The following is a 16,353-nucleotide window of genomic DNA, read 5'->3' on the forward strand; positions in this document are numbered from 1 at the left end:
GGGGCAACACTCCAACCTCCGCTTGTCAATGGGGCCATTTGGCCTTTGGCCTGATCCAGCCAGGCTCTTCTTCCAGATGTCTGCTGTGATAGCAGAACCTCCATGCCCATGGGCAGTCTACCTCTGAATGCCAGGTGACAGGGAACACTTGCTACTGTTGCCCTCAGGCCTTGCTTGTGGAATTCTTCCCTCTGGGACTTCTGGTGAGTCACAGGGAGAATGTTGGGTTAGACCCTTTGGCCTTATCCAGGTGCAGCCAGGTGCTCTTCTGGAATTCTTAGAGCCCACCCTGGAAAAGACCCTGATGTTGGGACAGATGGAGGGCACAAGGAGAAGGGGACGACAGAGGACGAGATGGTTGGACAGTGTTCTCGAAGCTACCAGCCTGAGTTTGACCAAACTGCGGGAGGCAGTGGAAGACAGGAGTGCCTGGCGTGCTCTGGTCCAGGGGGTCACGAAGAGTCAGACACGACTAAACGACTCAACAACAACAACAAAGAGCCCACCTAGTCCAGTGCCCTGTCCCCACAGTGGCCAATCAAGTGTTAGGGGAAATCAGCCTCTGACCATGGAGCAGAACACAGCCATTGTGGCTAGCAGCCCTCAGTTGCCCTCTCCCCCTCTGTGAATGAGTCCAATCCTCTTTTTATTTTATTTTGAATTCTTAGAAATATTTTAATGGAGAAGCACACACAGGTTTTACACTTTTCTATTTTTAAAAAAATAATATTTATTAAGGTTTTGAACAAAATTAAACAAAAAACAAAACAATGTATCACATTTTTTAAAAAACCATACAAATAAGAAAAAAGAGAAACAAAAAAGGTCAAAGAAAAAAGAAAAACAAAAGCAAAAAACACATCAAGCCTTCACATAGTATATCTTTTATTTGCTTGTTTCCTTGACCTCCTCCCACCTCCCTTATTTGTATTCTAATTCAATTAAATATTTCAGCAAATCCTTTCCCTCTTTTTCTCCTTAAAATTAATATATCTATTTGAACTTAAACTCTTAAAACATTTCCACTAGGGTCATAAGAATTTCAATCCACGATTTTTCTCTCATTAAATTTTACAAAGTTTCCAAATATAAACTTAAAATTCCCAATCTTCTTCCACCGTCTCCTCTCCCTGGTCTCGGCCTCTGCCGTCCCTTCTGTCAACTCCAAAAAGTCCATCAACCTGGAGATCTTATATCCGAGGCTCTTAACTCTCCTTCACGTCCCTTCTGCCGGTCTTCTTCATAATCTTTAGTACTAAAAAGCAGATCTCGGGGGAGCTCTATCCCAACAATGCCTTAATTCCTTCTTAACAGGGCAGCCAGATTTCCATAGTTAAAGCTAGGATCCATAAAGCGTTCCAAATCTTGTTTCAAAAGTCCTCCAAATCCAAATGACCCAGAAGCTCCAATCTCCTCCTGACCCAGCTCCATATCCCAAAAGTCAATTGATCCCTGCATTAGGGAATCTCTCCAGCTTTCCTTTTCCAGACCAGGCCAGGCTCCAATCTTCAAAATCTGGCTTTTTCTAGTTTCAGTCATAAAGGGCCTCAATTTGTAATCCTCAATTTGCATCTGCAAGGTCAAGGCTCCCCCCTGTATTACTCTAGGCTCGACCACAGCAACTTTCTCCTTCTCCTTCTCAACGATTTGTTCAGTCATGATAAATTCCTGTGCCGGATCCTTGACAACTTCTGTGTTGATACCCACTTTTGATCCCAAGATGACAACATTAGTGGCCATAGCATCTATCTGTTTATGAAGCTTTTCCAGCAAATAATTTGTCTTATAGAGTGCAGACACTAAATCTTCCCTAGCCGACATTCTTGGGATGTTCAAGGTCAAATTCTGGTTTCTCACAGTCCTTATCTTACAGCTGGATGACTCCACTCCACTCTTGTTTCAAAAACTCAGTCCTTTCCAATACAGTTCCAAAGGTGAAAAAAAGTATCCATTTTCAGTTACTTTTTCTTCTTTTAAAACGCAGAAGCGGACAATGGAAACAGTATCTTTCTCTTGTAGCTAGCTGTCAAATACAGTATGTACTGTTCACTGTCAATGGACTTTTTCCTTTTTTTTCTTTTTGCAGCCCGTTCCCAGGTTCAGAGACGTGGTAGTTTAATTTCCCACTCTCTCCTGCAGGCACGCTTGGTCAAAATTTTTCCCCTCTTCCCCTGCTTCCAAGGGGGGTTTTATAGTTTCAATCAATGGAAGTTTGATACTTTACATGAAACTTTCCAAAACCTTAGCTTACGAATACTTTGCTTCAGTCTATTTACAAAAAGGGGAGGTGGACTTCCTGTTTTGAGCCTTCCCCGTTCGATGCCAAATTAAAGTATTTAGAAATCCAATTTTCCGTTCTACTCACGGGTTGTTGTTTAAAATCCAATTGTCCACAGGAAAAAGTCAGCACTCTCCGGCAGCAGCAATGCGGCTTCACTCCGTGAAAGAAGCGGTCAATTCAAAGCACCGCGCCACTCACCCCACGTCGCTCCGGATTCCCGATACCGGGTCTCCCCACAAGTAGGGGGGTGCAAAAGGTGCCAGGCGAATCCCAAGTTCACAGGCTCTTCCGCCTGTGATTTCCAAGGGTCTCCGCCTTCGCCGTGGCGGTTCAGACCCTGCTTTCCACGGAGCAAGTTCCTCCCGATCGGAGGAGCTCCGCCATTGCCGGAGGCGCTAACCCGGAAGAGGTTTTACACTTTTCAATGCCAACATCACATCTTTTCATTTTAAGGTTTTAAAGTTTATATTAGAATTGTCTTTTTAAAAAATTTAATTGACCCATATATATTCAGAATGCTTAATCCTGCATAAGTTTATCTTTTTCTTTCTGAAGGTTCATTCCATCATCTTTTATTAATTTTATTTCACAAAGTTTATGCACTGCTTGTTTGTAAAGGACACCTCAAAGCGGTTTACTTATTTCAATTCCATTTCCAAGATATTGTTGGAAAACCAGGGCTGGCCTTGTCCTCTTCTTCCTGATAAGAGTCCAGTAGTTGCAAAATCTTATATAATCTTTAATAGGGAATCTGTCACCCCACTGAGTGCCAGGGTTGATTCAGCTGATCTGGCTGGCTAGGCGGGTGTCCCCTTCCTTCCTCACCACTCCATGTGCATCCCTCCTGAAGCTACGCGCTCCGTGGAAGACGACAACCATCCCAGATAGAAGGAGTGTACCGTTCTTCGGTCAAGGGTATACAATAGCTGCGCTCCCCTGCTAGAACCTCCAAACAAGCTCAAGATCCAAATCCTCTTTTCAAAACCTTCTTGGTGGTGGCACCCACCCTTTGGAACAGCCTCCCTTCAGATGTCAAGGAAATAAACTAACACCTGACTTTTAGAAGACATCTGAAGGCAGCCCTGACAGGGAAGTTTTTAACGTTTGATGTTTTATTGTGCTTTTGGTATTCTGTTGTGAGCCACCCAAAGATAGGCAGGGTATAAATTATTATTATTATTATTATTATTATTATTATTATTATTATCCTGTGGCAGGGAGTTCCACAGCTTAACTCTGTGCTGCACAGTTGGGCACTTAGATCTGGAGAGCCTCTGATGATCTTGATGAAACAGTGGAAGTGGCCCTGCTGGACCTTCCAGATGTTCTTGGGCTGCAGCTCCATTGTCCCTGACCATTGGCCATGCTGGCCACTGAGGAAAACTGGGGTTGGGTGTTGGAGGGGGATTTCCAGCTGGTGGCAGAGGACAGAGTGACTCCAGGAGACATAGGTGTAAAAACCCAAACTAAAACGAAGACTTTATTGCAAAACAATAAACACAAACTCTGGTGGGTGTTATTCCTGCAGGCAGGCTACAAAACTCAGCTTTTTTCCTTTATAGCAACGGCCAGCTGCAGCCAATTAATCCCAGAAACTTCTTAAAGGTATACACACATGTTTCTGTGCCGAATGTCCTCTAACATTGGGGCCCAGAAACACCCATGAGGCCACAGGGGTGTGCTGAGAGAAGACATTTCTGGTGGCCATGGAGCTTCTTCACCTGGTTGATATCAAGCAGACCCCTGCATTCTTTTCAGCCCCTGCTTAAAACATTCTTGCTTAGACAAGCCTCTCCAGGCACTTATAAAGCCGCTGCAAGTTTCGTTCTTAGTATTTTAACTTTTCTGGTGTTTTAAAGTATTGCTGCGATTTTTCCTTGGTTTTATTGTTTAATCTTCTCGTAAATCGCTTTGACGACTTTAAAAAACAAAACACAAGCGGCATATAAGTTTTACGAAATAAATAAATACTCCCGGGCGGTGACTCTGCTCCTTGGCCCTGCTCCCAGCTGCAAAAGATAAATGATCCCTTTTCAAGGTTTGACAGCCCTCCTCCCCTTCTCCTTATTATTCCCAGAAGTAATTTATGAGGCTGATTTATGATAAGGTTTCTTGGCTTCTGGTGAAGGGGCAGAGCAACACTCTTGCGACTGGCATTGTCCTTCGGAGAGCGCAATGTTCGCCTTGTTCGGAGGGGAGCAGGGCTGTGATAATTGCTATAGGAGCAGAAAAAGGCTTCCTCCTGAGCAGCTCTGAAGGCGCAGAGTTCATTTGGAGGAAATGAAAACCATCACAACCACCCCATTACCGGCTAGGATGGGCTGGAGACAGATGTTTGTGCTTGTGACGCCCTTAAGAGTGGAGGGCGCGAGCTCTGGGATCCTTTGCACAATGACTGGCCTTGTGCACGCCCCACATGGAGGGCCAACGTGGGGCAACGGCTCTGGGGCTGAGCCCTTGCTTTGCAGGTCAAAGGTCCCAGGTTCCTTTTCCTGGCAGCACCTCTGGTGACAAAAGGTGCTGGAGAGGAGAAAACATAAGGAGGTTGTGAACTCTCCTGCTCTGAATAAACAAACAAATAAATAATTTTTTATTTATACCCCTCCCTTCCCGGTTCAAAAACCTGGCTCAGGGCGGCTAACAACAAATTTAAAACACTTAATTATAAAAGCAGCATAAAATACAGTGTAAAAACATGAATAACAATAAAATTCAAAAATCAATTTAGGGGAAATAAGCATTAGATAGGGACGTGGGTGGCGCTGTGGGTTAAACCACAGAACCTAGGACTTGCTGATCAAAAGGTCGGCAGTTCGAATCCCCGCGCCGGCGTGAGCTCCTGTTGCTTGGTCCCTGCTCCTGCCAACCTATCAGTTCAAAAGCACGTCAAAGTGCAAGTAGATAAATAGGTACTGCTCTGGTGGGAAGGTAAACGGCGTTTCCGTGCACTGCTCTGGTTTGCCAGAAGCGGCTTCGTCATGCTGGCCACATCCCTCGGCCAGTAAAGCGAGATGAGCGCCGCAACCCCAGTCTGCCATGACTGGACCTAATGGTCAGGGGAACCTTTACCTTTAAGCATTAGATAATCCCCAGGGCTAGCTGGCTGAATTGGTCCTACTTGGGCCAGCAAGGAGGCCAGGGGAGAATTAGCTGTGGGGTCTCAGAGTGGGTGATCTTCATAAAAGGGGAGGGGGAGGGAAGAGAAGGGAAATAAAAGATCAGGCTGAAATCAAATTAAAGGCCAGGTGGAATAGCTCTGTCTTACAGGCCCTGCAGAAGGAAGTTAAATCCTGCAGGGCCCTGGTCTCATGGGACAGAGCATTCCACCAGGTCGGAGCCATCACTGAAAAGGCCCTGGCCCTGGTGGAGGATAGTCTGACTTCCTTAGGGCCCGGGACCTCTAAACTATGGTTGTTCATGGACCTTAGGGTCCTCTGTGGGGCAGACCAGGAGATTTGGAGATTTGGAGATTTGCTAGCCCTGATCTAGTTGCCATTGCCACCCTGGAGCACCAGAGGTCAGGTGGCAGCCAGTAATGGCAGCAGGCAGTGTGTGGCAGCACAAAAAAGTGGTGGGTGCCCAGACCCCCAGACCCCCCTGGCTTTGGCACCACTACGACACATTAATTATTATTTCTTTGTTCAGTAACTGAGCTGCAGAGGCCTCTGTGGTTTCCAAGGTGTGGCTGCAGAGGAGCGGGCTAGGGGGAGCGAAAGCAAAAAGCCACCCCCCCTCCCCAGACAATCCATGACCTTGGACAGGATCCAGCTTCCTGCTCACCCTTGGGATGGCAGGTTTTGTTTCCCTCCCTCTTCCATCCGTTTGCTTCTTGAAAGATCTGTTTGGAACATGAACCTCAGCCAAGCAGAGCAAAGGGATGTGATCTCTCTTTCTCTTTCACACACTCACAAGTTTGATGGTTTAATTATTACAGGGATATTTTTAATGGATTTATGATCTTACATAATGTGTTGACTTTGCACCATAATGTTGCAAAAGGCGTCAGATAAGGAAATTATCAGATCAGAGAGAGAGAAAGAAAGAGAGAGCGAGAGAGAGGGAGAGTGAGAGAGCGAGAAAGAGCTCTTGCGATGGGAAGCCTCAGTCCTGGAAGTCAAAGCTGGCCCCCCAGGCCCTTCAATCTGGACCTCAGCACTCTCCCTAAGCCACACCCCTTCTCTCCAGGCCACACCCCCGGTCGCCCCTGCTCTGCCCCCTTTTTGAATGTTTTTGCTGGATGGAATGCGGCCTTGAGCTGTGATCCTGCCTCGCGTTCCTGGAGATGTGCCTCTCTAACTTTCCTGCGGCTGGAAATATAATCTAACGTACAAAGGTTAGAGTCACATCCGTTCCTCTGCTGCTTTTGCCTCTGGCTCCACCCACTTTGGCCCCCAGCCCATTCATGTCTGACCCTGGCCCCCAAAACATTTCCCGTGAGACAATGTGGCTCCCGGGCTTAAAAACACAGCCAGTGGGGTGTAATGGTTGGACTCCTGGACTAGGGACCCGGGAGAGAGCAGGGTTCAAATTCCTGCTCAGCCACAAAACTCACACACGCTCCAACTTTTCCTAACTAAATTTGGGACACCCCCTGCCCACCCACTCTTGCCACTTGCCCTCCCCACCCTCACCCCCTGCTCGCCCGCTCTCGCCTGGCGCTCTGGCAAATATCCGCAGAGTCGTGCCACAGCTCTGGACGGGAAAGTGCTTTGATGCGACGCTGCTGACGACCATCCGAGGGAGTGTCTCTTGGTCCAGGACTTGCACCAGAGCCCTGGACCCCAAAACGGGACATTCTGGGACCAAAACAGAAGCCGGGGTTGCCTTCTGTGATCCAGGAAGACCCGGTAAAGCCAGGAGAGTTGGTGGGTCTGAGCAGGGGCGAAGGAAGGCGTCGTGACGCCCGGGAGGATGCTCCGTACGCAGAGGATCCCGGCGCCGCCGGCAAACCGCTATACAGTTTGCTACAGTTCCTGGGATTATTTGAGCGTGCGTTGAACGTGCTTTAGGTGCCGAGCGGGGCGATGCCGTGAGAGGGGAGGCTGCCTCTGGGTATTCAGTTTCAGCCCTTACAGAGAAAGCATGCAGTTGTGTTTCACTTCCTTGTCCTTTTCCCAGGAGTTGGCACACGGGGCCTTGCGACACCCGCCCCACTCTGCACGTGCACCCGCACCCCGAGGATCAAGTGTTGGAGAAGGGTGTGTCTTTCTCTGGGGATTAACCCCCTCCTCAACCTTCCTTGGTTGCAACAGGAGCACAAGGAAAGGGAATCCCCAATTTGGACCTCCTCCCACCACGAGCAGATAGAGGCCAGATGAGAAGGGCAAGCTCTGAGTACATTGGGAGCTCTTCCTCCCCAAAACAAGAACTACAGGGTGCTGGGAATTGTAGCACAGTGCAGAGTAAACTATAGTTCCCAGGATGGGGGGGGGGGTTTGGGGTGTGTGTGTGATAAGATATGGTGTGTATGCCGCCCTTCAGAAGTAGAGCCAGGAAGCTCCACCTTTAACCCCAGCCTGCAAAATGGGACCCTTTTAGCTGATATTCTTGCATTATAGGGGGTTGGACTAGATGACCCTTGGGGTCCCTTCCAACCCTACAGTTCTATTATTTTAAATTTAGTCTTGGAGGTGGAGGTACTTCCAGAAGCGGAGTTAAAATAACAGAGTCGTTCAGAAATTGCAAAGCAGGCGCGGTTTGAAATTTTAAAAATGCAGGTTTTATGGTCAATGGTTTCTAGCCACGAGGGCTCTGCTCTGCCTTCGTAAGAGGGGGTTCTTGTGCTTGGATCCTGCTTGAAGGTTTCCCATAATAGGCATCTGGTCGCCTGCTGTGAGCGCAGAAGGATGGGCTGGAGGAGCCACAGGCCAGATCCCGCAAGACTCTTCTGGTGTTTTCCTGAGTTTGCAATCTTTGCTATTTTATCTCACTGTGCCCTGCTTGATAACTTGGTCATGAAGCAGATAATTAATAATAATAATAAACATTGGATTTTTCCTCGAAAGGTTAATTCTAGGTTAAATTGGTGGGTAAGTGAAGGGGAGAATGCAGGTCGCCATTCTATGCCAACCAGGCTGTGATAATATTTTCTGCATGATCACCCATCCCATAATAAACACAGCCCTCTCCCTCTCCCTCCCCTACCTATATTACAGACATCTTGGTTTAACCCATTCCCAGAAACCTGGGAACTGTAGCTTTGTGGGAGATGGGGGGGGGGGGACCAATTCCAGTTCCAAAGTTTTGTGGTTGGGGCCGAAAGTTAGACTGAACCAATACAAATGCCTAATGTTGCCTAATGTTGGCAGAGGTTGGACCAGATTCCTGTATCTAAACTTTGCCTACCTCCCAGGGTTGTTGTCAAACAGGGAGGGGACTTTGGGGAAAGAGCAAGGGGCTCTGCAAATATTACTGGCAGTGTCGCTCCTCTAATCTGGGGGGGAAGTGGCTGCTGATTCCCTCCAGTGAATGACAGCATGCAAAAAAGAGAAAAACAGATCCCCCTAAAAAATAAGAATACAGAAAGTCTCTTGCAGCCCATTTTTATTTCAAATTACACGTGCAGAATTTTAAAAAAAGCAAAACAAAGAAGTTTCATACTTCTGGAAAGCATTCAGGAGTTCACGATGGAGCTGAACGTGTGAAAATGCAGAGTAGACCCTCCTTACCCCCGCATTCACTGCCTCCAACAGTGGAAGGAGCACAGCCATTGTGGCTAATAGTAGCCACTGATGGCCTTCTCCTTCCGCACGAATCTGCCCAATCCTCTTTCAAAGTCCTCCAAGTTGGTGGCCACCGCTGCCTCTTGTGGCAGTGAGTTCCACGGTTTCAGGCCAAGGCGCTGTGTGTGTGTATTGGGGCTGCAATTCGGCTTACAGGCGCATCCTCCCCATCGAGCCTGCCCCCAGCCTGGTGGTGCGCCTCCCGATATCTTTGGGAACACCTCCCATGCGTCTCGGGGAGCATCTGCATCCCGGACCCCAAACTTCTGGAGGGCGGCACTTTTGGGGGGCGGCAAGTCTGGCCTGGAAGTTGCTGCCAGCAGACGCCCACAAACTGAAGCGGCCCCGCCGCCGCCTCGCCGAGGCTCTTGCCAGCTGCCGCGCGTGGGAACTTGGAGGCGGGTTTCGCCAGCCCGACCTGGAGAACGAGATCCGCGCACCTGAGTCACAGGTGTGCGCCGGAGAGCGTTGAACTGGGAGGCTGCCAAAGAGTTAACTTGGCGAGCGCGCAGGAGTTTCTCCCTGGGAAGATTTCGAGCAGCTCCTGATTCTTCTTCCTTGGCAGGAGGGCGCTCAGGTGCCAAGGTCGGCTGCCAGGTGCCCCGGAGCCTTTATAAAGCCTCGGAGGCGAGATCCAGAGCTCCTTTCGGCCCCAGGCAGGCAGCGTCCCCCATCATCATGTGGAGGGAGATTCTGGCGCACAGGAACTACCTGATCGTCCTGCTGACCCCTTTCCTCTTTCTCCCCCTGCCCCTGGTCCTACCTTACAAGGTAAGTCGCTCTCTGGGTCCTGTGCCCCTCGCCATGGAAAAGGAGAGTCGTCGGGGATTCACAGAATCCTAGAATTGTAGACCTGGGTGGGACTCCGAGGGTCATCTATCCCAACCCCCAGCAATGCAGGAATCTCAAGCATCCATGACAGAGGGCCGCCTGTCACTCAACAAAGGAGAGATTCCCTTGCCCTGTCCCAGCGGCTGCAGGATCCAAGCAATGAAGCCATCAAGACACAGTTTTCTTTTATGGGCAGTGCTTAGGGTGAAGGATTAGCTGTTGAGCTGCACAGGGTTTCGCTCCCAGAGGAAAAGTGGGGGGTCGAGGTTGTGACACCACAGTCCCTTTGCAGAGGGACCCCCCCCCCCCATCTTCCAGGCAGTCCCCAAAGACGGCAATAACAATAGAGAGAGAACACCATGTTCCGAAGAAGCAATGTTTCCTTTGCCATTTCCGGAACACGCTGAAGAGGGGAGCCACCTCAAACTGTGGCACCTGAAAAGCAGCTTGCCTCTTCAGCAGGAGGAGCAACAACTGCTGGGGACGCTGCCGATAAGCCCCTGTTGGTGTTGCGCTGTACAGAGGGCAGATGTGACAGGTAATTTAACATAATACGTAACAGGAATTGGAGGCCCTCCAAGCATCTTTTAACCCAGGGGTCAGCAACATTTTTCAGCTGTGGGCCGGTCCACCGTCCCTCAGACCTTGTGGTGGGCCGGACTATATTTTTTTTGGGGGGTGGGGAAATGAACCAATTCCTATGCCTCACAAATAACCCAGAGATGCATTTTAAATAAGAGGACACATTCTACTCATGTAAAAACACCCAGACTGTCTGTGGGCTGGACTGAGAAGGCGATTGGGCCGCATCCAGCCCATGGGCCTTAGGTTGCCTACCCCTGTTCTAACCTGACGGCCACAGTGTGCAGGGCCGGGAATCTAAATGAAATGGGAACCAACAAGGTGGGAGAGCCCTGCAGGTGGAGCAAAGTGTCTTTAGTTGTGAATCTTACATTGCAGAGGGTTGGACTAGGTGAACTTTGGGGTCCCTTCCACCTCGATTATGAGTCTATATGAAGTGGGAGAAATGGAAGCACTAGCTTTCTCTTCCTCTGGTTTTGCCCAGTCCTCTTTTAAAGCCATCCAAGTTGGTGGCCATCCCTGCCTCTTGTGGCAGGGTGTTCCACAGTTTAAGGTCAAGCCTGGGTTTCTGTGTGCCTTGGAATGCAACTCGGAGGGTTTGCATGCAGTGGCCTTCATATTTCAAACTCCAAGGAGGATCCAGGGAGAAAGTTTGGCAGCTGCAGGAGCCTTTCAAATTGCACCCCCCCCCCCAGCATCCGTGGAACCATCTCCCATAACCTGCTCCAGTCCAAAGCGCCTCTTTGAGGGAAGGGCTGAGTGGTGCTGAGCACCTGTTTGGCATGAAGGATGGTGTCCCAGGTACAATCCCCAGTGGCAGTGCTGATAGCAACACCAGGTATTCTCCCCAAAGAGTCCCTGCCTCATTCCCGGGCAGCAGCTTCCTATGCTGGAACCTTCAGAGAGAAGTAGAGAAAAGTTAAGAGGCGTTTGTGAGGAAAGGAAAGGAAAAATAGCTTGATGCCTGGAAAAGCAGGTAAAACCCAGTGTTTTGGAGAAAATAAACTACACCATTCATTGGTAGCAGATGATCGCCTCCCATTAAGGAATCCTGGGAACTGTAGTATGTTAAGAATCATAGAATGGTAGAGTTGGGACCCAAGGGTCATCTAGTGCAACCCCCAAAGAACACACGAGTCAGACATTTGTTCCCCACCCAGTGGTGCTTGCACTGGCTGGCAGCAGCTTTCCCCAGGTACTCCCTGCCACCAGCGACTGACCCTGGGACCCTCTGCAGGCGAAGCAGGTGCTTTGTCACGGAGCTGTGGTCCTTTCCTTCAAAACCCCAGCCTTTGCAAGAGTCTAGTCCTCAGTGATCTGGAGCAATTTGGGCACAGGACGGCATTTTTACCAGGACCACCTCCTTCCGTTGAACTCTGCTGCTGCTGCTGCCTTCGTGCCCATTTCCCAGTTATATAAGCAGCCTGGCCCCGGAGCCAAACCGCAGCCAGCTCCCATTCTGGACGCTGAGTTTCCTGCTTGGACCCCTTCCAGCTCAGTCCCCGTCTTGCCCTCCAGGTGTGAAGGGACTCTGGCTGCAGGGAAGGTGTCAAAAGAAATGAATGCTGGGCAAATAGACCGGAGAGAGGGTTCCCTGGGCCAGATGGGCCAAGCCTTGATTTAGAGGAGGACACTCCCACTCCCGACCCACTGCAAAATCCTGACCTTTGGATAGGAAGGTCCCAGGAGCGGAGATTGGGGACTCTGGTCTCCCAGGTCTCAGTTTGATGCCCCTAACCACTAGACCACACTCCTTGCATGGCAGAAGCTGTGGCTTCTTCCTCACCCTCTGAGATGATCACCTGAATATTTCTGAAAGCACAACACCCCCACTTTGGGAAGCTTCTTCAGTGCTGAGCTACAGAGCAGAGATGCTCGCTTTTCCCACCTCCCCAAATTGGCCCTCAGGAACATTGGAATCTGCCTCACACCGAGTCAGACCAGGGGTCCATCTAGATCAGGGGTCAGCAAACTTTTTCAGCAGAGGCCTGGTCTACTGTCCCACAGACCTCGTGGAGGGCCAGACTATATTTTGGAGGGGGGGAAATGAACAAATTTCTATGCCCCACAAATAACCCAGAGATGCATTTTAAATAAAGGGACACTTTCTACTCATGTTAAAACACGCTGGTTCCCAGACTGTCCACGGGCCGGATTTAGAAGGCGATTGGGCCGGATCCGGCCCCCAGGTCTTAGTTTGCCTACCCATGATCTAGATCAGTGTTTCCCAACCTTGTACCTCCAGCTGTTTTTGGACTACAATTCCCATCATCACTTGCTGCTGGTCTTGCTAGTCAGGGATGATGGGAATTGTAGTTCAAAAACAGCTGGAGGCACAAGGTTGGGAAACACTGATCTAGATTATAGATTCGGGGAAGATGAAAGGAAGGTGCGTCGATCACATGGAGCATCGCTGAACTGTGGAACTCCCTGCCACAGGAGGCAATGATGGCCAGCAGCTTGAATGGCTTTAAAAGAGGATTGGGCAAATTCATGGAAGAGGAGAGGGCTGTTGAGGATTGCTAGCCAGGATGGCTCGCTTCTGCCTCCTGAATACCAGTTGCTGGGAACTGCAGGAGCAGAGAGTGGCCTTTATGCTTGGGTCCTGGGGGTCTCCTATTGGGGTATCTGGTTGGCCACTATGAGGACAGGAGGCTGGACTAGATGGGCCACTGCCCTGATCAAGCAGGCTCTGCTTATGTTCTTAGGTACCAGTATTGCCTGCACAGACGGGCAGCAGCTCCCCAGGATTTCAGTCAGGGGGTCTCCCCCAGCCCTACCTGGAGATGCCATCAGGGATTGAACCTGGAGCCTTTGTGAATGCTCTAGCACAGATGTCTGGTTCATCCCACTAGAAACACAGTAAGATTCTAGTCCTCATGGTTCTGGATAAATGGATGGTTTCAATAGAAACATAGGAAACTGCTTAAGGCCGAATCAGTCCATTGGTCCATCTACCTCAGCATTGCCTACACTGACCGGCAGTGACTCCCTAGGCTTTCAGATGAGAGATTTCAGTAGTCCTGCTTGGAGATGCTGTTGGGAGTTGAACCTGGGGCCTTCTGCATGCCAGACAGGTGCTCTAGAATAAAGCTCTTATTCACCCTCCTAAAGCTTTAAGCAAGTCAGCCTGGATAGCTCAGTTGGTTAGAGCGTGCTGCTGATTAATGCCAAGGTTGCAGGTTCGATCCCCATAAAGGACAGCTGCATATTCCTGCATTGCAGGCAGGGGGTTGGACTAGATGATCCTTGGGATCCCTTCCAACTCTACGATTCTTTGATTCTAAGTTTCTGGTCCTCATTGTTCTGGTTTAAACAGGAATCTGCTTTATACTGAGTCAGAGCCACTGCTCTGTCTTGCTCAGTGCTGTCTGAACTGACTCTCCAGGGCAGGCAGAGGCAAACTCAACCCTCCAGATGTTTTGGGACTACAACTCCCATCATCCCTGACCACTGCTAGGGATGATGGGAGTTGTAGTCCCAAAACATCTGGAGGGCCGAGTCTGCCTATGCCTGCTCCAGGGTTTCACACGAGCGCTCTCCCCAGTCCTACGTAGGGAGGCCATCAGGGGTCGAACCTTCTGCATGCAAGGCAGGTGTTCTGCAACTGGGCGATGGCCCTCCTTAAATCAAAGTCCTGCATGGTCTCTTTCAACCCACAAAGAAGGTGACAAGGGAGCGTGGGAGAGCTGTCTATCAATTTTTAAGCCTGGGATGCTTTGACCCCTGGCAGGGGTCAAGAGGGCAGCGGCTGGGCAGACAGAAGTTACACTTTAAGGGGCCAGAGTTCACCTCTTTGCTCCGAGGAGACCAGAAGAGTCCGTGACTAACCTGATCTCCTGTTTCCACGCCAGCAATTGGCCCAGAACTTTTGTCCTTTATTACCTGCAGGTTCTCCTCTGCCCCGTCCCAACTCAAGTCCAGATTCTGGTCTTTATGGTTCTGAGTTAAGGTCTGATTCAAATAGGGACTGAGGAAGTGGCCTTATTCTAAGCCAGACCCTTGGTCCACTCCGCTCAGTATTGCAGACTCTGGCTGGCAGCAGTGCCCCGGGTTTTCAGGAAGAGAGTCTTTCTTCGCTGGCCCTACTTGGAGATGCCACCGGGGACTGAACTTGGGACCTTCCGTACACAAAGTTGGAGCTCTGCCACTGAGCAGTGGGCCTTTTCCTAGAACTAAAGTAAGATTCTAGTCCTCATGAGTTCAGATAAAGGGCTGGTTTCAAGAGGAAGTACCTGGGGGTATTGAAGGACCTTAGCTCGGTGTTAGAGCCCCTTGCATACAGAAGAGCCAAGGTGAAATATCCTCAACACCTCTAGTTTTTTTAAAAATAATAATAACCCAAAGAGATGAGTTCTGCCTGAGACCCCAGAGATGTGCTTCTAGCCCCAAACTGTTGGTGAGCTGCAATTTAGAAAAAGACAAATAAAAAGGGAGCCATGGTACAGGTTTACTTTACAAGATGAGGTTCTTCCTGTGGCAGGGAGTTCCAAAGTTTAACACCATGCTGTGTGAAAAGAGTCCTTTCTTTTGTTGGTCCTGGAGAAGAGGAGAAGATGGCGGCGCAAGCACTTGCAGCGGCTCGGCACTCCGAAGACCGGTTTAGTTTCTATCCAAGAGCTCTGATTGCACTAAATAATGATCTCAGGGCCAGTTGTAAGAAATAGCAAGCAGTGAGTAGTAAGGAATGAGATAGGTTTTAGGTTATGCTATGCTTTTAATAGGTTGTGTTATATTCTGGATTATGTATGTTTTAATAGATTATGTCTGAATAGGATGAGAGTGTTGGAGATACGTGCAAATGTGTATGTGAATCCGGTCTTGGGTGTTTGATTTTCGTTGTTGTGTATACTGTGTATATACGGACAATGACAATAAATTTATCTAATCTCCCAGCAAGGGAGGTTTTCTTCTGCCTCTTGTCATAGCGAAAAGAGAGACAGATAAAACTTTATTCGCATTAGCCAATGGCCATAGCAACCGTAAAACATTACAGTATACGCAGAAAAGGAAATTTGATATAAAAGCACAATTTAAAGTCCCGAATCAGCAGTTAGTTAGTGGCCCTTATTCTGATTGCCCCTGTCATAGCAAAAAGCAAGTTTTGCACAAGGCAGAGTAAACAGTCCCGTTTTAAAAGCAAACCCAGAACTGCTCATTACTCATCCACCACAGGCTGAATCTGCCAAGGTGATAAAGCAGCCATAAAGCGGTGATGGACCATAAATGAGGTTGTGTAAATCAGCGAAAGTTGTTTTTGCCTTGAGCCAATTAAACTCTCCAAACAAGAGGGCAAAAACTGCCAGGCAGTGCCTCCTAAACCACGTCCACGAGACACAATTAAAATGCACTTGCAAGCCTGCTTAAATATCACGGCCCTCAGCCAAGGAATGACTCCGACCTTCTTTCCTAGAGGCAAAGTGGCCCCTCTCAGGATAGGACCACCTGTAATATCCTGTGAAGTGAGGGGGGGAATCCAATTCCGTTTCCATTTACTGTATCTGTTGCTGTTGCATTTCAAGGGGTTGGACTAGATGACCGCTGGGGTCCCTCCCAACCCTACAAGTCTATGATTGTGTGATTATCGATTGCATTTATATCACAGCTTTAAGGTGACATACATGGTACTCCCCCTCCTAATAATAATAATAATAATAATAATAATAATAATTTATTATCTGTACCCCGCCCATCTGGTTGGGGTTCCCCAGCCACTCTGGGCAGCTTCCAACAGATTAAAAACACGATAAAACGTCAAACATTAAAAACTTCCCTGAACAGGGCTGCCTTCAGATGTCTTCTAAATGTCAGATAGTTGTTTATCTCTTTGACATCTGGTGGGAGGGCGTTCCACAGGGCAGGCACCACCACCAAGAAGGCCCTCTACCTGGTTCCCTGTAACCTCACTTCTCGCAGTGAGGGAACCACGAGAAGGCC

General features: G+C 49.1%; 1 protein-coding gene across 1 annotated transcript in view; it reads left to right on the top strand.

Moving 5' to 3' along the window:
• The first annotated feature begins 9,557 nt into the window (after positions 1–9,557).
• SLC13A2 (solute carrier family 13 member 2) overlaps positions 9,558–16,353 on the top strand; it is a 29,894-nt gene continuing 23,098 nt past the window's right edge. Inside the window, exon 1 of the mRNA XM_081843740.1 lies at positions 9,558–9,774. Coding sequence (XP_081699866.1) covers positions 9,682–9,774 — 93 coding nt within the window. The 5' untranslated portion in view covers positions 9,558–9,681. The remainder of the gene's footprint in view (positions 9,775–16,353) is intronic.

The sequence above is a fragment of the Podarcis erhardii genome, assembly GCF_964252035.2.
Source record: "Podarcis erhardii genome assembly, chromosome: 16".
Classification (NCBI taxonomy): domain Eukaryota; kingdom Metazoa; phylum Chordata; class Lepidosauria; order Squamata; family Lacertidae; genus Podarcis; species Podarcis erhardii.